Source organism: Microcaecilia unicolor, chromosome 5, assembly GCF_901765095.1.
Source record: "Microcaecilia unicolor chromosome 5, aMicUni1.1, whole genome shotgun sequence".
In the NCBI taxonomy this organism is placed as follows: Eukaryota; Metazoa; Chordata; class Amphibia; order Gymnophiona; family Siphonopidae; genus Microcaecilia; species Microcaecilia unicolor.
Genome location: NC_044035.1, coordinates 259,184,489 through 259,204,291, shown reverse-complemented (window position 1 = coordinate 259,204,291; position 19,803 = coordinate 259,184,489). Strand labels below are relative to the sequence as shown.

The window sequence follows — 19,803 nt, the reverse complement described above, 5'->3', positions numbered from 1 at the left end:
AAAGAGGGAAAATGGAAGGATGGGGAGAGAAAGAGGGAAAACAGATGGCAGGATGGGGAGAGAAAGAGGGAAAACAGAAGGATGGGGAGAGAAAGAGGGAAAACAGATGGGAGGATGGCAGAGAAAGAGGGAAAATGGAAGGATGGGGAGAGAAAGAGGGAAAACATGGCAGGATGGGGAGAAAGAGGGAAAATGGAAGGATGGGGAGAGAAAGAGGGAAAATGGAAGGATGGGGAGAGAAAGAGGGAAAACAGATGGGAGGATGGCAGAGAAAGAGGGAAAATGGAAGGATGGGGAGAGAAAGAGGGAAAATGGAAGGATGGGGAGAGAAAGAGGGAAAACAGATGGGAGGATGGCAGAGAAAGAGGGAAAATGGGAGGATGGGGAGAGAAAGAGGGAAAACAGATGGGAGGATGGCAGAGAAAGAGGGGAGATGGATGAAAGGATGCAGAGAAAAAGGGGAGAGTGGAAGGATGTGGAGAGAGAAGGGACACTGAACAGAAAAGGGTAGAGAGATAGACACTGGTTAGAAGGAGGGAGAGAGACATTAGATGGAAGGATCAGGAGAGAGGGTAGATGGGTGGAAGGATGGGGAGAGAAAGAGGGAAGATGCTGGATGGAAGGGTAGGGAGAAAGAGGTGACACTGGATGGAAGGATGCAGAAAGAAAGAGGGGAGACTATTGGAAGGATGGGGAGAGAGAGGGGAGACACTGGAAGGATGGGGAGAGAAAGAGGAGAGCTGCTGCATGGAAAGGGGGAGTAGTGAAAGATTGGAGAATAAGAGGAAGGGGCATGGGGAGAACAAGGGTGAGAAAAAGATGAAAAGCCATAAGTAGATGAAGGAAATTAAAGAATGGATAGTAAGAATGAATTAAATCTAGACACAGAGAGAGGCAGAAAAATATTGAAGAAAGCAAAGAAAAAGAAGAGAAAAATGAGAAATGGCCAGGAAACCCTGGCAGAAGAGTCAAGCGAAAACGAAGGAAAGCAGAATCTAGAGACTGGGAGCAACACAATGAGAAAAAGTAGATGGCCATACAACAAAGGTAAAGAAAATAATTTTATTTTTAATTTAGGATAAAGTAATATGGTGTTAATAAAGTTTCAGAGACCAATACTTCCTTCCTTAGGTCAGGCGAGGATACCGTAACAGCATTATACTGACCTGAGGCAGGAGGTTTTGGCCTCTGAAAGCTCACTGAAAAGGGTGTTAAGGCTATTAAATAAATTGTCTGAAATCTGATGCACTGAAAAGCAGCACTTTACCCTGTGTGACAAATGTATCTGAGTGTGACTACATTTTGCTGGGGGGGGGGGGGGGGGGGTAGAGAGAAAATTTTGTGCCCACCCACTTTGGGTTCAGGCCCACCCAAAATTGGCAGTCTGGCTACGCCACTGTCATACTGGAAGATTGTGCCTGCTTTAGATTTGGGCAGATTTGGGAAGCCCTGCGGCATGGGGGCACAGGACAGCTGCCCTGGTTGCCACCTCTAATGATAGCCTGGATAGAAGGACTGGTAAAGGGAACGATACTTCAAAAATGGCATTGTTTCGGAATCCTGCATCAAGCTGCTTTATTCCTAGATATTATTTACTGGTTTGATAGTAAGTCTGTCAAAGTGATGGCTAGCTTTGGCTGGTTTAAAACAATGTTACTCCACCTACTCCAACATGCTGGTTTAGACCAGTCATGAGACCTGCTATATTTTCCTCTAATAAATCTTGCTGAAAGAAAATGACAAGCTAATTGCATAGAGGCAGTCTCACAGATTTAGAACCTTTTCACCAGAAATGCAATGTCCAAAGTTGACAAGATGATTTTCACATTTGCAATCCCCTTTACCTGTTCTTCTAAAGTGAACCACCACAGCACAAAAACCATTAGTGTTAATGATTGTATTAATTTAATTAAATTGATACAAAGAAGTGCCTGGAAGAATGGAGGAAGAAATACTTCAGAGGGGGCCCGTATGAGGAAAAATCAAGTACACTGAAGGTACAATTTTAATATGTTTTACAAGTCAGAAGAATCAAGCAGTAATTTAATTCCACAGGCATTTAATTTCCATAAGAGCAGAACTTTTCCTGGTAGACAATTTCCACAAGGTTTTTTTTTTTTGGCTTTGGATTTTGCTCACACCTTTTCAGTAGTGGTCCAAGGTGAGTTACATTCAGGTACACTGGGTTTTCCCTGTCCCTGGAGGGCTCACAATCTAAGGGGTCTGTTTACAAAGCAGCGCTAGCGGCTGTCCATGCGCTAGTGCTGACACAGCCCATTCGTGTCGGCACTAGTGCATGGACAACTGCTAGTGCTGCTTAATAAACCGGAGTGTAAGTTTGTAACTGAGGCAATGGAGGGTTAAGTGACTTGTCCAAGATCACAAGGAGCAGCAGTTGTCACTTTAAAAATAAAATGAATATTTTGCTGAGTAACTAAATTGACACATCACTGATTCTATGAATAAACCTCTTATAAAACAGCAAATGCATCTTCGCTTAGACAATGTGCACTGTCCTACCATCAAACAAATATGGATGATCCACACACTTCCGGAGTTGAATGAGCACGTTCACAAGCCTGGCCTTCTTTCCTGTGTCATTTTCAAAGGCATCTGGAATATAAAGAACTAGTCACCATTTTACATTCAGTTCACCCACGTAACAAAGTGCTGGTTAAGTACAATGAAGCTGAACAGTGGTGGTCTTGCAGATAATGCCCGGACTACAACAAACACAGGACCAGCTAACTGGTCGCTCTATATATTGATATGCTGAATAGCTGGGTTTGGTCTGTAGCTCAATTTGTTTTACTCACTGGGGTTGCTGTGCTGGAGAGGCTCCTGATTGAGGACTGTCGCTATGCCAACTGAGCTAGGTGAGTTTGGAGGGTTATATCAAATCCCTTTATGCTTATATAAAATTGGAGAACAAAATCCCCAGGAAGTTGTGAATTAAAGCTCATGGCACTGGATTCCAGCAGTGGTTCTGATTAAGCTGAAACTCAAAGGAACAAGTGGAAACTGCTGGTGTGCCACCCTCCTACCCAAGAAAAAAAAAAAAAAATCCCGCATCTCTTCATGCCTGGGATTCCCAAACCTGTACTGGGGTAACCCCAGCCAGTCAAGTTTTCAGGATATCCACAATGAATATTCATGAAATAGATCTGCATACCCAGGACAGATAGCATAGAGGGGAATAATCGAACCGCGCCGGCAATGTATTTTGGCGGCGCCGCAAACAGCTGGCCAGACCCGTATTTTCGAAAAAGATGGCCGGCCATCTTTTGTTTCGATAATACGGTTCCGGCCAGCCAAATGCATTGGATTTGGCCGGGGTTTGAGATGGCCGGCTTCGTTTTTTAGCGATAATGAAAAGTTATGTCGGCCATCTCAACGCCGGCCAAATTCAAGGCATTTGGCCGTGGGAGGAGCTAGTATTTTCAGTGCAATGGCCCCCCTGACATGCCAGGACAGCAACCAGCCACCCTAGGGGTCACTGCAGTGGCCTTCAGAAAGCTCCCACGTGCATAGCTCCTTTACTTTGGGAGCTGACCCCCCCCCCCCCCCACACACACACAAACCCCCACCAAAAGCCCATACAACACATTCTGCTCTCATGGAGGTGGGTATGACATTTGAGGCTGGCATACAGGCTGGCAAAAAAGGTTTATGTTTTTATATTTTTAGTATGGGAGGGGATTGGTGACCACAAGGGGAGTATGGGCAGGTGATCCCCGATTCCCTCCGAAGGTCATCTGGTCATTTAGGGCACTTTTTTGGGACTTGGTCGTGAAAAAAAAAGGTCCAAAGAAAGTGACCTAAATGTTCGCTAAACACGGCTAATTTTTTTCGATTATCGACGAAAGCCGGCCATTTCTGTCCAGCCCATAACCACGTCCCAGTCCCGCCTTCACCACGCCTCCGACATGGCCTTGTCAATTTTGGACGGCTCCGCGACGGAGTTCAGTTAAACGCGGCCAAAAATTGGCTTTCGATTATACCGATTTGGCCGCTTTTATAAGATGGCCGGCCATCTCCCGATTTGTGTCGGAAGATGGCCGGCTATCACTTTCGAAAATAAGCTGGATAGTAACATAGTAGATGACGGTAGAAAAAGACCCGCACGGTCCATCCAGACTGCCCAACAAGATAAACTCATGTGTATACCTTACCTTGATTTGTACCTGTCTTTTTCAGGGCACAGACCGTATATGTCTGGCCAGCACTATCCCCTCCTCCCAACCACCAGTCCCGCCTTCCACCACCGGCTCTGGCACAGACCGTATAAGTCTGCCCAGCACTATTCCCCACCTCCCAACCAGCATCCCGCCTCCCACCACCGGATCTGGCACAGACCGTATAAGTCTGCCCACTACTATCTTCGCCTCCCCACCACCAACCCCTCTTCCCCTCACCGGCTCCACCACCGAATTTCAGCTAAGCTTCTGAGGATCCATTCCTTCTGCACAGGATTCCTTTATGTATATCCCACGCATGTTTGAATTCCGTTACCATTTTCTTCTCCACCACCTCCCGTGGGAGGGCAACTGTTTCATGCCTTGCATGTTAACTTTCTTCACTACTAGCAGCTGCCCTTTCCACCTTCAACAGATTTCATTTACTACCACTACTACAACTATTACTATATATACTCAACTATAAGTCAGTCAATCTCATGTATAGGACAAGGACTAAAAATGGCCAAACTTGATATGACCTGTGTATAAGTTGAGGCCACACACACTTCTTCATGCCTTACTCACACCCCTCCCCAGCCAGCATATCCTTCTCCCTGCCTCATTCACATCCCTCCACACAGATCCAGCATGCTCTTTCATTGCCCCCCCCCCCCCCCCCACCACACATACACAAGGGTGTAACTTTTTTTTTAATGGCAATCATAGGTGAAATATATGAATTTGGGAGGGGTCTGAGGTATGGAGAGGTTCGGAGGGTAGCTGCGGGTAATAGTTGCGGTTGAACAGTAACACAACCCAGTTGGTTCCCAGGCTTTGGCAGAACCAGGACCGTTCCTGCAGCACTCTTCCTGGGCTCCCTGCACTGTGAGGCAGCCATGGAACGTCAACACTTGCGCAAAAACTAAACTGTCACCCACAACTATCCTCAGAGCCTCTCCATACCTCGAACCTTTCCACCCCGGCCCCCCCCCCCCCCAAGATACAAACTCATATATTTAACTTAGCGCTACGGCTGTTACCCATAGATAAGACAACCTCGGTTTTTCTGATGATTTTTCAAGCACAAATTTCTCAACTTACAGTCGAGTATATACGGTACTTATTTCCATAATGCTACTTGACATATACAGTGCTGTACATGAACACATAAAAGACAAGCCCTGCTTGATACAATCTATCTGACAAACAATTATGCAAATATTAAGTGAAGCTCTATGCTCAAATGTGAATACTGAAAATGGCAGCATAACTTTAAATGGATAACTTATTTCTGTAAAGTTATTCCTGCTGTCTGCATTTTGATCTGAATGTATAATTTAGATAGAGAACGACTGAATTTCACCACTTTCTGTGTGACTTGTAGCCCTGCCTCCTGGAAAGTCCCAAGTCCCAAAACCCACCTTAATTTTAAACAGATAAATGGACTTATACAGCTAAAACATTTGTGTATGAGCACCAACATAAAAAAGCATTTATGCAGTCAGCACCTGCTGCCAACATATTAGTGCCTTTGAATATCGGAGCCTAGGGCAACTGAGTGAGATGCAGAATCCCAACCCCATTTCCTTTGCCCTATGGGAAAAGCAATTACTTGCAAAGCGAATGACAGAATATTCCACTCAATTACCCACCAAGATCTTTCATGAGAATAGCTTTGTAGTATTTCTTCTGTAGTACTGACATCCCATGGTACACCACCAACTCCATTTTCTTTGGCAGGTCAACAGCCACATCAGCTTTCTCTCTTCTTAGCAAAAATGGCTGTAATAGACTGTGAAGCTCTTCGGCTGTAAAGAACATTATAACAGAACTGAGAAAAACCATAGAGATGAACAAGAAGCTAAGGCAATTTCAAATCTAATATCTACATTTCCCCCTTCTCTCTTTTTTCCTTAGAGACCTCTTATTGTCCTTCAAATCTGAAAGGTATTGATGCAAAAGAAGGAGAAATTAGGTCTTATCTGATAATTTTCTTTCCATTAGTCCTCATTATTCCAGAATCTGTGGGATATCTGTGTCCATCAACTAGCAATTGGAGATAGAGAACTGAAAAATGAGCTGAGATTTCTCTCTATTGGCATCCAGTTCAGCTCCTCAGTATTTATATAGACAAGCAGTAAGGAGAAACAGCAAAGATACCTACCTGTAGTAGGCATTCTTCGAGGACAGCAGGCCTTATATTCTTACGACTGGGTAACACAGCACAGCACTGCCCGCTCCGGAGCTTATGATAAGCTTAACAGAGCTTTGTGGAGCACGAGACATGCTCCACCGTGCATGTGTGGGTGCCTTCCGCCCGCTGCGAGAGCATGCTACCACAGTTAAATACTACAGCATAAAACAGAAAAAATAGGAGACAATTCCTAGTGGAGGTGGGAGGGTTTGTGAGGACATAAAGCCAGCTGTCCTCGGAAAATACCTGCTACAGGTAAGTACCTTCGCTTTCTCCAAGGACAAGCAGGCCATTAATTCTCACAACTGAAGCATCCCTAGCATCCAGGCTCACCAAAAACTACAAGCATTGGTCAATTATGCATCACAACGGCAAGGACATAACCAGATTAACCCAAAACTATATACAAACAGAGTGAGAGCATAGCCTGGAACAGAATAAAATGGACCTGGGGGGGGGGGGGGGGGGGTAGAGTTGGATTCTAGACTCCAAACAGATTTTGCAACACTGTCAGCCCCATTCAACAGTCACGTCGGGTATTCTACTCAAGGCATGTGAATATGTAAACTGAAGACCACATCGCAGCCTTGCAAATTTCTTCAATGAAGGCTGACTGCAAGTGGGCTACCGATGCAGCCATGGCTCTGACATTGTGAGCCTTGACATGACCCTCCAGGGTCAGCCCAGCTTGCGTATAAGTGAAAGAAATACAATCTGCCAGCCAACTAGAAATTGTGTGTTTCCCGATGGAAACCCCATCCTGTTGGGATCAAAAGAAACAAATAAAAAATTGGGCAGACTGTCTGTGGGGCCTTCTCCGCTCCATGTAATAAGCCAATGCTCGATTGCAGTCCAAGATGTGAAAGCTGCTCTCGCCAGGATGGACATGAGTCATGGAAAGAATGTTGGCAAGACAATCAACTGATTTAGATGGAATTGCAACACGGCCTTCGGCAGGAACTTAGGGTGCTTGTGGAGGACTACTCTGTTAATGAAACTTAGTATAAGGTAACATCCACCACTAAGGCCTGAAGCTCACTGACTACGAGCTGAAGTAACAGCCACCAAAAAGATGACTTTCCAGGTCAAGTACTTCAGATGGCAGGAATTCAGTGGCTCGAAATGAGCTCTCATCAGTTGGGTGAGAATGATGTTCAGGTCCCATGGAAGTTTGACAGGGGGGTTTGACAAAAGCAAACATCTCATGAAGCAAACTAAGGCTGTCTAGAAATGGGCTTACCCTCTACACGTTGATGATAAGAACTAATTGCACTGTGGACCCTTAAGGAGTTGATCTTGAGACCAGACTCAGAGAGGTGTAGAAGGTATTCAAGCAGGGTCTGTGTAGGGCATGAAATAGGATCTAGAGCCTTGCCCTCACACCAGATGGCAAACCTCCCCCATTTAAAAGAGTAACATCTCTTAGTGGAATCTTTCCTGGAAGCCAGCAAGATCTGGGAGACACCCTCAGAAAGACCCAAGGAAGAAAATTCTAGGGTCTCAACATCCAGGCTATGAGGGCCAGAGACTGAAGTTGGGATGCAGAAGAGATCCTTTGTTCTGCGTGATTAGTGTTGGAAAACACTGCAATCTCCACGGTTCGTTGGAGAACAACTCCAGAAGAAGACGGAACCATATCTGCCATGGCCAGTAAGGTGCAATTAAGATCATGCTTCTGTGGTCATACTTGAGTTTCAGCAAAGTCTTCCCCACAAGAGGAATGGGAGGATACGCATACAGAAGAGCTGTCCCCCAATGCAGAAGTAATGAGCTCTTGTTGGGCAATTTGGAGGTTTGTGAAACCAATTTAGGACGTATCTGAGGCAGACTATTTGGAGAACCCACCGATCGGAGGTTATATGGGGCCACCTTTCATAGAAAAACTTCAGCCTCCCCCTGACCGGGAAGTCATCTGGTACGGACACTTTGACAGCAGCTATGCTCTGCTGGAGCCAGTCAAAAGCTCGTCCCTTGCTTTGACTGGGGAGCAGCAGGGATCTTAAGCGCACACTGTTGACGAGAACGAGCATGCTGGGGTTGAGCCTGAGCAGGCTGGTGAGCGGAGATTGCGTACCTGTACCTCTGGGAGTAGTAGGTACCTCTCCTCAACTTGCCAAAAGACTTCCTAGAGGAGGAGAAGGCTGATGCAGAAGGTGCCTGGCAGGAGAGAGGCGAAGAGATGATATCAGTGTACTTCTTGATTTGGTCAGCAAAGGGACATCCACAAACCTGTGCTGAACTGATGGTTCCAAGTCAGAAACATGCAGCCATGAGAGTCTAAACCAGGGGCATAGCTACGGGTGGGCCTGGGTGGGCCCAGGCCCACCCAATCATGGCTGAGGCCCACCCAGTTCTGCCTGATCCTCCAATCAATTCTGTCTTAGGCTTAAGGAAATTGCCAGGGCTGCAGCCTCATTGGCTCTGCTCACAGCCACACATTCAGTCGGCACACAGCAAAAAAAAAAAAACAGGAGTTCTCCGCCTGCTTTGCCTTACCCCCGTTCCCCGCAGCATGCAGACCAGTGTTACAAGGAAATTTCTGCCGCCAGTGTTGCAGCTCGGCTGGAGGAGATGTGCTGGAGCCGGCTCCAGAGCTGTTTGTTATTTTTTAAAGAATTTTGGGAGCCGGTTGTTAAACTTTAACAACTGGCTCCCAACATTTGGGCTGGGGTGGCTCAGGTCCCTTCCTGGCAGCGTCAGCTCCAGCTGCCCTGTAGTGGGGACGTCTCACTCCGAATCCGACCCTCACAGCAAAACAAAAAACAGCATGAAACCATGTGCGGGGCTGTAGCCCTGCACACGCTGCTGCAGGCTCCCTTCCTCCTCCCTCTCCAAAACGGGAAGTTAAATCCTGAGGGGAGGGAGGAGGAAGGAAGCCAGCAGCAGCGTGTGCAGGGCTACGGCCCCGCACACGGTTTCATATTGTTTTTTGTTTTGCCTGCCACAAGCAAGATTGTAGCTCAAGGTTCTTGCTTCAGCCTTCAGGCCACAGAAGTACCAGCCCGGGACTCGGAAGCCAGCAACAGTGAATGCAGGGCTGCAGCTCAAAGAGGTTAGATATGTTAAGCACGCACCCTGCTTTCAAAAGGGAAGAGGTTCCAAGTTATTCCAGAAATGGCCTGGGGCTATATTTTGTGTAGGCTGGGTCTGTTGTCAACCTCGGGTTTTGAAAAAGCATGCCTGAGTATTTGATTACTGGAGCCTTAAGAAGCCTTCACTCGACCCTACTTGTCCCTCTAATTACCGACCCATCTCCCTTTTCTCTTCAAATTACTTGAGCGTGCTGTTCACCGCCGCTGCCTTGATTTTCTCTCCTCACATGCTATTCTTGACCCACTACAATCTGGTTTTCGCCCTCTCCACTCAACCGAAACTGCGCTTACTAAAGTCTCCAATGACCTATTACTGGCTAAATCCAGAGGTCAATATTCCATCCTCATTCTTCTTGATCTTTCCGCTGCTTTTGACACTGTCGATCACAGCATACTTCTCGATACCCTGTCCTCACTTGGATTCCAGGGCTCTGTCCTTTCCTGGTTCTCTTCCTACCTCTCCCTCTGCACCTTTAGTGTTCACTCTGGTGGATCCTCTTCTACTTCTATCCATCTGCCTGTCGGCGTACCTCAGGGTTCTGTTCTTGGTCCCCTCCTCTTTTCTATCTACACTTCTTCCCTTGGTTCATTAATCTCATCCCATGGCTTTTCCTACCATCTCTATGCTGATGACTCCCAAATCTACCTTTCTACCCCTGATATCTCACCTTGCATCCAAACCAAAGTTTCAGCGTGCTTGTCTGACATTGCTGTCTGGATGTCTCAACGCCACCTGAAATTAAATATGACCAAAACCGAGCTTCTCATTTTCCCCCCCAAACCCACCTCCCCGCTCCCCCCGTTTTCTATTTCTGTTGATGGCTCTCTCATTCTCCCTGTCTCCTCAACTCGAAACCTTGGGGTCATCTTTGACTCTTCTCTCTCCTTCTCTGCTCATATCCAGCAGATTGCCAAGACCTGTCGTTTCTTTCTTTACAACATCCGTAAAATCCGCCCCTTTCTTTCCGAGCACTCTACCAAAACCCTCATCCACACCCTTGTCACCTCTCGTTTAGACTACTGCAATCTGCTTCTTGCTGGCCTCCCACTTAGTCACCTCTCCCCTCTCCAGTCGGTTCAAAACTCTGCTGCCCGTCTCATTTTCCGCCAGGGTCGCTTTACTCATACTACCCCTCTCCTCAAGACCCTTCACTGGCTCCCTATCCGTTTTCGCATCCTGTTCAAACTTCTTCTACTAACCTATAAATGTACTCACTCTGCTGCTCCCCAGTATCTCTCCACACTCGTCCTTCCCTACACCCCTTCCCGTGCACTCTGCTCCACGGATAAATCCTTCTTATCTGTTCCCTTCTCCACTACTGCCAACTCCAGACTTCGCGCCTTCTGTCTCGCTGCACCCTACGCCTGGAATAAACTTCCTGAGCCCCTACGTCTTGCCCCATCCTTGGCCACCTTTAAATCTAGACTGAAAGCCCACCTCATTAACATTGCTTTTGACTCGTAACCACTTGTAACCACTCGCCTCCACCTACCCTCCTCTCTTCCTTCCCGTTCACATTAATTAATTTGATTTGCTTACTTTATTTATTTTTTGTCTATTAGATTGTAAGCTCTTTGAGCAGGGACTGTCTTTCTTCTATGTTTGTGCAGCGCTGCGTATGCCTTGTAGCGCTATAGAAATGCTAAATAGTAGTAGTAGTAGTAGGAGCTCTCTTTTACAACCTGTATAGAAACATTCTTTGATAAATATCCCGGGGCAATTGCACTGCTAGTTACAATAGAGTACTGTTTGTTTTCATGCAGCTTTCAGAAGCTTGCCTGCCATGACTGCTTTGTGCGTTTCATCACTTGGGATATACCTCCTGCTGATTCCTCAGAGGTTTGTCTCTTTCCCCTACCTGGCACAGCCATGGTCCCAAACAAAGCAAACAGTCGTTTGAGCTGCTGCTCCATGTTGTCGTTCTTTAATGTTGGTAGCATGTTTATTTAAAATCACTTATATGTTCAAACATGCCAGCTTTTCATAGGTAGAGTAGTAAATTGTTATAAATCGTAATTAGTGTGTCATTTGGAGGAGGGGCTGGTTATAGGGACACTGTAGCACGTATTGTGTTCATGCAGAGATTTTTTTCCTCCTGGAAAGAGCCACAAAAACAGATATCATATTATCATAAATGTATTACAAATATCTGTTTTTCTATTAAGTATATATGTGGTTTATATTGATGCAGGGCAGCTGTTGGGCAGACTACTTAGAAATCCATCATACCTATATACATAGTGCCCACCCATATTAGCTCCAGGCCCACCCAAAATGTCAGGTCTGGCTACGCCACTGGTCTAAACAGTACTACACTCTGAGCAGAGATTCTGGATGCCACGTAAAAGGTGAGATCCTGGACGCCATTTCAAAGGTGTTGTAAGGACCCCTGGCCAAGAACTTAAGACACGCCTTCTGCTGCTTGGCCAACTGGCATACTGACTTGGCCTGCTCCAGTGGGAGAGAGTCTGCCAGGTCTAACAACTTTTGTACCGAGTCCCGAAAGTACATACTCGTAAAGAGCTGGTAAGACTGATTATGGGACACGAGCATCAAGGCCTGGAATATCATCCTCCCAAGAGAGTCCAAAGTCCTAGTTTCTCTGCCTGGGGGCACCGAGGCACAGTCTCTAGAACTCCTGGCTCTTTTGAGGATGGATTCCACCACCATGGAATTGTGAGGCAACTGGGGCCTATCAAAACCAGGTGTACTATGGATCCAATACATTGTGTCAATCTTCTTGGGCAGGACAGGGACCAACAGAGGGCTTCCTTGAGTACCTCATGGAGAGGGATGGTCACAGCCTCCTTAGGAGGAGATTCACAGTCCAGGACCTCGAGCATCTTAGCCCTGGGCTCGTACTCCACCTCTAAATGAAATGGAATATCCTCAGCCATTTCCTTTACAAAAAAGGGGAATGGAAGGGTCTCCAGAGAAGAATTTCTCCTTTCAAATGGAGAGGAGGGCTCAGAAGGGATGCCAAAGGACTCATCCTCAGAATAGTACCTTGGATCCTCCTCTGACTCTCATTGATGTGAGACAGCAACTCCTCATGAGAAGGCCGAGACTGAGCCTGCCTTGACTTAGTAGAATAGAGGAGTAGCCTAGTGGTTAGTGCAGCGGACTTTGATCCTAGGGAACTGGGTTCGATTCATACTGCAGCTTCTTATGACTCTGGGCAAGTGAGAAAGTCACTTAATCTTCCATTGCCTCAGGTACAAAATAAGTACCTGTATATAATATGTAAACCACTTTGAGTGTAACCACGGCTTGGGTGGCAGTCGACACAGGAGGCGCATGTAGCACTAGTGTCGGTGGCCCACCGCAGGCTGAGGACCAAGCAGGGCTACAACTGGTGGCAGGGTAGGCACAAGAACCCCCGATGCCAATGCAAACTGCTACAAGAGGCCATCCAGCAGCTCAGGAAGCAAGGCCCGGATATGCTCATTGAGGGCCGCTACCGGGAAAGACTGTGGGGCTGGCTCTAAGACAGGCTGCAAAACTGATGGGGCCAAGATGGGAGTCGGGTTCTGGTTGCTGGAGGACTGACGCATTAGCACCTCCTGGATAGAGGGGGAGAGGTCTTCCCAGCGCTGACACTTCTTGGGTGCTGAATCCCTCAACATCCCGGAGCTCCCGGCACCATGCATCGAGGACTATCGATGCCGATGCTTTTTGGCCTTCGCCCGAAGCTCAGCAACGAGACTTCTCAGTGTTGATGAGGAGACGTTGAATCCTCACATCGCCTCGGGGTCGGGTCCAACGCTGGTTGGTCCCGGGGGCCCTGCCCTGCAGTAGGCATCAAGACAGGTGGAGACCCACTCGATGCACTACTGGCTCCCAGTGTCCATGGGTCTCGAAGCAGCCACGCAGACTGATACTCACGATGCCAGTGCAGTCTTCGATATCAATGCCAACGTCGATGCTGACCTCGGTGCCGATGCCACTCTTCTTCATTCGAAGACAGAGGACACAGTTAGCAGGGCTATGGTCGGGCCCTAAACACTGAAGACACCAAGAATGGGTGATTGCACCGGGTACAGCCCTTGAAGCCACTAGGAACTTTAGTGGACATGGACGGAAAAACTTCTGCAGCCAAATCGCGATGGTGCCTGTAAAAGAAAAAGGAGCAAGGCACCAGAAAAAGGCAAGGGAAAAACCTGGCTGAAGACCTAAACATGGCCTAAGAGACAAAAAAATAAAAGAAACTTAAAACGGGGGAAAAAAAGAGTATGGGAAGAAAAGTGGCTAAGACCTGATAACAGGCACACTGAAAAATGAGGTGAAAAGCCCAAAAGGCACCAAAAGAGAAGCTCTTCCAGACCAGGAGTGAAGAGAAACCAAAGGCATAGTCTTCTCCTCACTGCGGTAGAAAAATAACTGCGGTAACGGTGATCTTGCGGCAGGTGGAAAGGCACCCACGCCTGCGCGGTGGAACAGGTCTCACACTCCACAAAGCTCTGTTAAGCTCATCATAAGCTCTGGACCAGGCAATGCAGCACCGCATTACCCAATTGTGTGAATTAATGGCCTGCTTGTCCTCGGAGAATCAGAATAAACATAACTACCTTAAACAACCTGATAACCTAACACTAACCAGATGAGCAAATATGTGTAGACCTCTCTCATTTCTGGACAACCTGTAGAGAACAAAAGATACACAGGAAGCACCATGCAAGGAGACAGTCATTATTTGACCAATTACTTTGCACTGACTAAACATCTCAGAAACCTCGGGCGGGCCTCTGGAATAGTGGGAAGTACTAATGGAAAAATATTATCAGTTAAGACCTCATTTCTCCTTCCATTACATAGCTTCCCATTATTCCAGATCCTGTGGGAAGTTCAAAAGCAATCCCTAGAATGGGTGAGATCCTACTGCTGCCGAGGACCGAAGCCCCAAAACTGGTTTCTGAATGGGACACAATGTCCACCCTGAAGTGCTTGGCAAAGATAGGCAGTGCTGACCACATTGCCACCTTGCAAATGTCTGCCAGAGACAGTAGGGTAACCTCTGCCCAGGATGTCGCAGTATACCTCATAGAATGAGCCCACAAGGCCTGAAGAGCCTGTTTCCCCACAAACAAATAACCTGATGCGATAGTCTCCATCAGCCATCTAGCAATTGTGGGCTTGGAAGTCATGAGGCCAAGCCTCTGTTTACCATAAAGTACAAACAGTCTGTCTGATTTGAGAAACTTATTTGCGACTTTCAGATATCTAATGAGGAATCTACGCACATCATGAAGCTTCAAGGAAGAATACTAAACCTCTTTGTACTCTCTGCGAAAGGAAGGAAGCTCCACAGATTGGTCGAGATGAAATGCTGATACCACTTTCGGAAGAAAGGAAGGAACAATGCACAGGGAGACCCCTGCTTCCGAAAAGCAAAGAAAGGGATCCCGACAAGAGAGCCTGAAGTTCCAAAACCGCATATGTTGAAGCACCAACCACCAAGAACACGGTCTTTAGTGAAAAATCTTTCAAGGAGGCCTTCTGGAGTGGCTCAAAAGGAGGCTTCTGAAGAGCCTGAAGGATTAAAGGTTCTGTTCTGGACACGGCGTACAAAAGGGAAGCTGCAAGAAGCCCTCTCACTGCAACAACTGAACAATATCTGGGTGAGCCACAAGAGATGTTTCTGCAGTTGGCCTCTGGAACAGGCCAAAGATGCAACCTGAAAACCCAACACCAATCCTTTCTAAAGACCTGCATGGAGAAATGCTAGGATGTGTGTACAATCTGAGCAGAAAAGGGAGAAAGTCCACGACGTTCAGAACACCAGCCCTCAACGTCCTCCACACCCTCGTATACGCCACAGATGAAGAGCGTTTCTGAGCCTGAAGCAAGGTATCAATGACCAAATTAGAATAACCTTTTCATCTCAACTGAGCCCTTTCAATGGCCAAGCTGTAAGATCAAAGGAGCATGGATCCTCTATGAGCACCGGACCTTGCTTCAGTAGGCTGTGTACCTGCGGAAGACAGAGGATCCCCGTTCAGCTGTCAAATCAGGTCCGCGTCCTTAGGGCTATGAGAATTATTCGACCCAGGTGCGATGCGATCCTTTTCAACATGCAGGCTACCACGGGCCATGGAGGGAAGACATACAGTAGGTGAGTCTCCGGCTAGGGCTGCAGTAGGGCATTGATCCTCAATCGAGCTCAGTTCTTTCAATGGCTAAAGAACTTGGGCACTTTGGCATTCCTTTTCACCACTTTCAAGTCCAGAAGTGAAGAACCCCATCGGTCCAACATCAGCTAAGACCCCTAGCTGGATAGTTCCCATTCTCATGAGTCCAAGCAGTGCCTGCTGAGAAAATCCGCCTCCATGTTCCAGGACCGAGCAATGTGAGCTGATGACAAGCAGAGAAGATTTTTCTCCACCCAACTCATGAGGGAGGCCGCCTACACAACTACTGGAAGACTGCAGGTCCCGCCTTGCTTGCTGACATAAGCTACTGCTGTAGTACTGTCAGAGAAAAAACCTAGACTGGGGCCCCCGCCATTAAGGGAGTGAAGTCACATAAGGCATTCTGCACTGCCCTGAGCGCCAAGCAATTTATCAACCACTGAGATTCCCGATCCATCCAGGTGCCCTATGCCAGATGGAACTTGTAATGATCTCCCCAACCCGACTTGCTGGCCTTCATTGTCACCATCTCCAATTGTGTTATGAAAAAGAGAGCTTCAACAGTTAAATTGCTGGGCGACAACCACCACTGCATACTCCTTCTAGCAACCAGTGTCCAAGGAAGATGAAGGTTGTACATCTGTGACACCAGAGACCAGCGGCTGAGAAGAGATTTCTGTAACAGCTGATTATGAGCTCTTGCACATGACACCACTTTCATTGCCGCTGTCACTGACCCCAGAACCTGGACACAGTCCCAGACCCTGGGCTGCCTTGACCGAGGAGAAGTCTAATCTGTTGAACCAGTTTTGTCCCCCTTCGCTCCATGGGGAAGATCCTCTCTCGTACTGTGTCAAATAGAATGCCCAGATACTCCAGTGTCTGAGATGGAGCTAGTCTGCTCTTCTCAAAATTCACTGCCCGACTACAGAACACAGTCAACTTTGTCCATCTGATTAGGATGATGCACAAATGAGCTAGTCATCAAGTTACGGGCAAACTCTTATTCCCTGGTGCTGAAGGAAGGACTCCACCACCACCATAACCCTTGGTAAATGTTCCTGGAGCCATGGTGAGACTAAAGGGCAAAGCCCTGAATTGGAAGTGACAGCCCAACTGCACAAAATAAAGAAACCTCTGATGCAGCGGCTATATGGATATATGCAGGTATGCCTCCTTGAGATCAAGGGTAATAAAAAAATTCTCTCGCTTGAACCGAGGCTATCACTGCTCTTAGTGTCTCCATGAAATAGAGGGACACTTGGAGGCAGTGGTTTAGACCTTTGAGATCTAAGACCAGATGAAAGGTATCTTCCTTCTTTTAAACAATGAAGTAAATGGAGTATCTGCCTTGTCACTGTTCGGCCTGGGGAAATGGAACAATGGCTCGGAGCACCAGCAAGGAATCTATGGAGGCCCGAACCTCGACTTCCTTGGTTCCCTTTTGACAAGGAGACTGCAAGGAGAGAGGCATGACCGGGCGGGAGAACTCATCTTGTAACCTTCTGTAAGAATATACCTGCATATATCCATATAGCCGCTGCATCAGACTCATATTTGGTAAAACAAAATATGAAAGTGCAAAACCCCTAAGAGAGAAACTTCACTGGCTCCCACTGAAAGAGCGTATCGCATTCAAGATCTGCATGATGGTTCACAAAATCATCCATAGAGATGCCCCGAGCTACATGCTAGACCTCGTGGACCTGCCTTCTAGAAATGCTAAAAGAACAGCCCGCAAATTCCTTAATCTACACTTCCCCCAACTGTAAAGGAGTAAAATACAAGCTAACACATGCGACTAGCTTCTCCTACATGAGCACACAGCTTTGGAATGCACTACCAATTGACCTGAAAACGATTAACGAAATAACTAACTTTCGCAAATCTCTGAAAACCTCGCTCTTCAACAAGGCCTACAATGGTAATCCATAACTTAATCATAACACTGCACCACTTCACCCTATTCTGATAGGTATCTTCCTATAACTGTCTGTATACATCTTTTTCTCATCCCTGATCTTGTTGTAACACCAATTTTATTTGCTAACCTGGAATGGCGATGCCATAACAGGTTTTTGTAAGCCACATTGAGCCTGCAAATAGGTGGGAAAATGTGGGATACAAATGCAATAAAATAAAAATAAATAAACCCACTGGTCTGATGTGATTTTGGCCCACTCCTGAAGATGTCCTCCCACCAGAGAAAGAGAAGAGTGACCAGCCTCACATCATTGCGCTGGGCACTCCAGCTGAATGAGAGGAGGACTTTCTGTACACACAAAAGGAAGATATGCATGTCTGAAAGCAAGACTTCTGACCATATTTCTGACGACCGGTACTGTCTTCTGTCTCGAGAGCCCCCTGAAAAAAGATGACCAGAGGCTTTTGGCTTATTCTCCGGTAACTGTTGTTGATTAGTTTCCCCCACTTCTTTCATCAAGTTACCAAGATGTTCTCCAAATAGATATTTCCCCAAAAAGGCAGTTTAACTAGATGCTGCATCCGCTGCCCAATGCCGCAACTAGAGTTGCCGAAGTGCCATGACAGCCAAAGACGTAATACAGACCATAACCTGTAACATCATAAATAGCATCTGCCAAGTAGGCCAAACCTGTTTTCAGCTGGGCATTATTGGTGCCCGTCTTGTGTTTCCGACTGCTGATGCCACTCCAGGTATGCTCTTCCCACGAACTGTTGTAAGGACCCTGAAAGGGACCCAGGAGAACTACAGAGTTGGGGGTCTAGCAAGGGATCATGGAGAAATGGGAAGTCTGTGTCAGTCATACAACAAAGGAAGTTAAGTTTTTCTAAGACTGAAAAAAGTGGCCTTGAAGACTATGAACTGGGAATGCATGGCTTAGACAAATTGTCTGTCGAACCAAATGTACTAGCAAAAGGCTTTGAAATCTAGGCTTTAAAGAAACAGAAAAATTGACTGTAGCACAGCCAAAGAAGGATGTATGTGGGCCAATATGATATGGTGTACTTATTGATGGAACAGACAGGGCCTGAGAAAGGAAAAAGTGTGCTGCTTGCCAATTATACTATCATGCTAAAGAATAAATCTGTATTCTGAAATTTGCTAATAAAGGTAGCTCAGCTAAAGGAAAGATCAGAAACTTATCTGGCAAAGCTGCTGGATTTTTGCAGCTGTGTGATGACAGTTTCAGGAGAGACTAGTTATAACTGTAACCTGTGTTATGCGTTTATTTCCTCCAATACACCTTGGGCTCGGAAATCTAAGAGCTGAGGTAAGGGCAAGGAGTCCCCCAGGTTTCAACAGAACACCTTGGGCTCTGAAATCCAAGAGCAGAGGTAAGAGCAAGGAGTCCCCCACGTTTCAACAGAACGAGCTGCTCACTATCGCTTGAAGGCCCAAAGAGGCAACTTCAAAGGTTTGTTTCAGTGAGCCTTTTAGCTTCCTATCCCATACGTCTTTTAGGGCACTGCCCTCTTCTACCAGCAAGGTGGTCTTCTTAGTCACCACTGTAACCAGGGAGTCCACCCTAGGAAGCTGCAATTTATCTTTCTTCTCTGGAACTATGGGTAGAGGCAAGCCATAGCTCTTCCCACATTCAGCCCCACATCCGGTGAGATCCATTCTGATGTAATCAGGTCTTGAATGCCTGGATACATCGGGAAGACCTTAGAAGGTCCTCTAAGCCCCCTCATGATCAACAAAGATGGAACTCCTGATGCCAAAGCAGAAGGGTCCTCAATGGAAAGCACTGCCAGTGCCTCAGAAATAAGAGTACTGAGCTCTTCTTTATGCAACAACCTCAGTACTTTCGGATTATCCCCCTCCTTTATCAGCTCCTTCAACGATGGCTCCTCTGAATAGACTGAGGCCACATCAGATAAGGAGGGAGAAGCAAAGACAGCCTCATCTGCCCACTCCTGGAGATCTAAATGACATCTCTTAGGATCTGGAGGGACAGTGCGGCGAGAAGCTGAAGCACCTTGCAGCAACTCCAATTGTCCCTGCTTCAGTAAATAGGCCTGGCATAAGAGCAACATAAACTCTGAAGAAAACAAAAATCCCAATGCAGCTCTGTTGGGCCCTAAGGCTGTAAAATGGCAGCTACACTTCACGAGCGATCAGTCAAAGACTGCTCCTTATTGCCAGTCGACCCTGAGAAAATGCTGCCCGTTCCCATGCTCTCCTGCATCAAACTGTGAACCAGCTCTGCCAGACAGCCCAAAGACT

The 19,803-nt window shown here is 46.9% G+C and overlaps 1 protein-coding gene across 3 annotated transcripts in view; it reads right to left on the bottom strand.

The window, feature by feature from the left end:
- CHD1L (chromodomain helicase DNA binding protein 1 like) overlaps positions 1–19,803 on the bottom strand; it is a 163,275-nt gene that overhangs the window by 91,882 nt on the left and 51,590 nt on the right. For all 3 annotated transcript variants that reach the window (XM_030204037.1, XM_030204036.1, XM_030204038.1), the window contains exons 8-9: positions 5,831–5,986; positions 2,521–2,613 (exon numbers count right to left, since the gene is read on the bottom strand). In XM_030204037.1, coding sequence (XP_030059897.1) covers positions 2,521–2,613; positions 5,831–5,986 — 249 coding nt within the window. The remainder of the gene's footprint in view (positions 1–2,520; positions 2,614–5,830; positions 5,987–19,803) is intronic.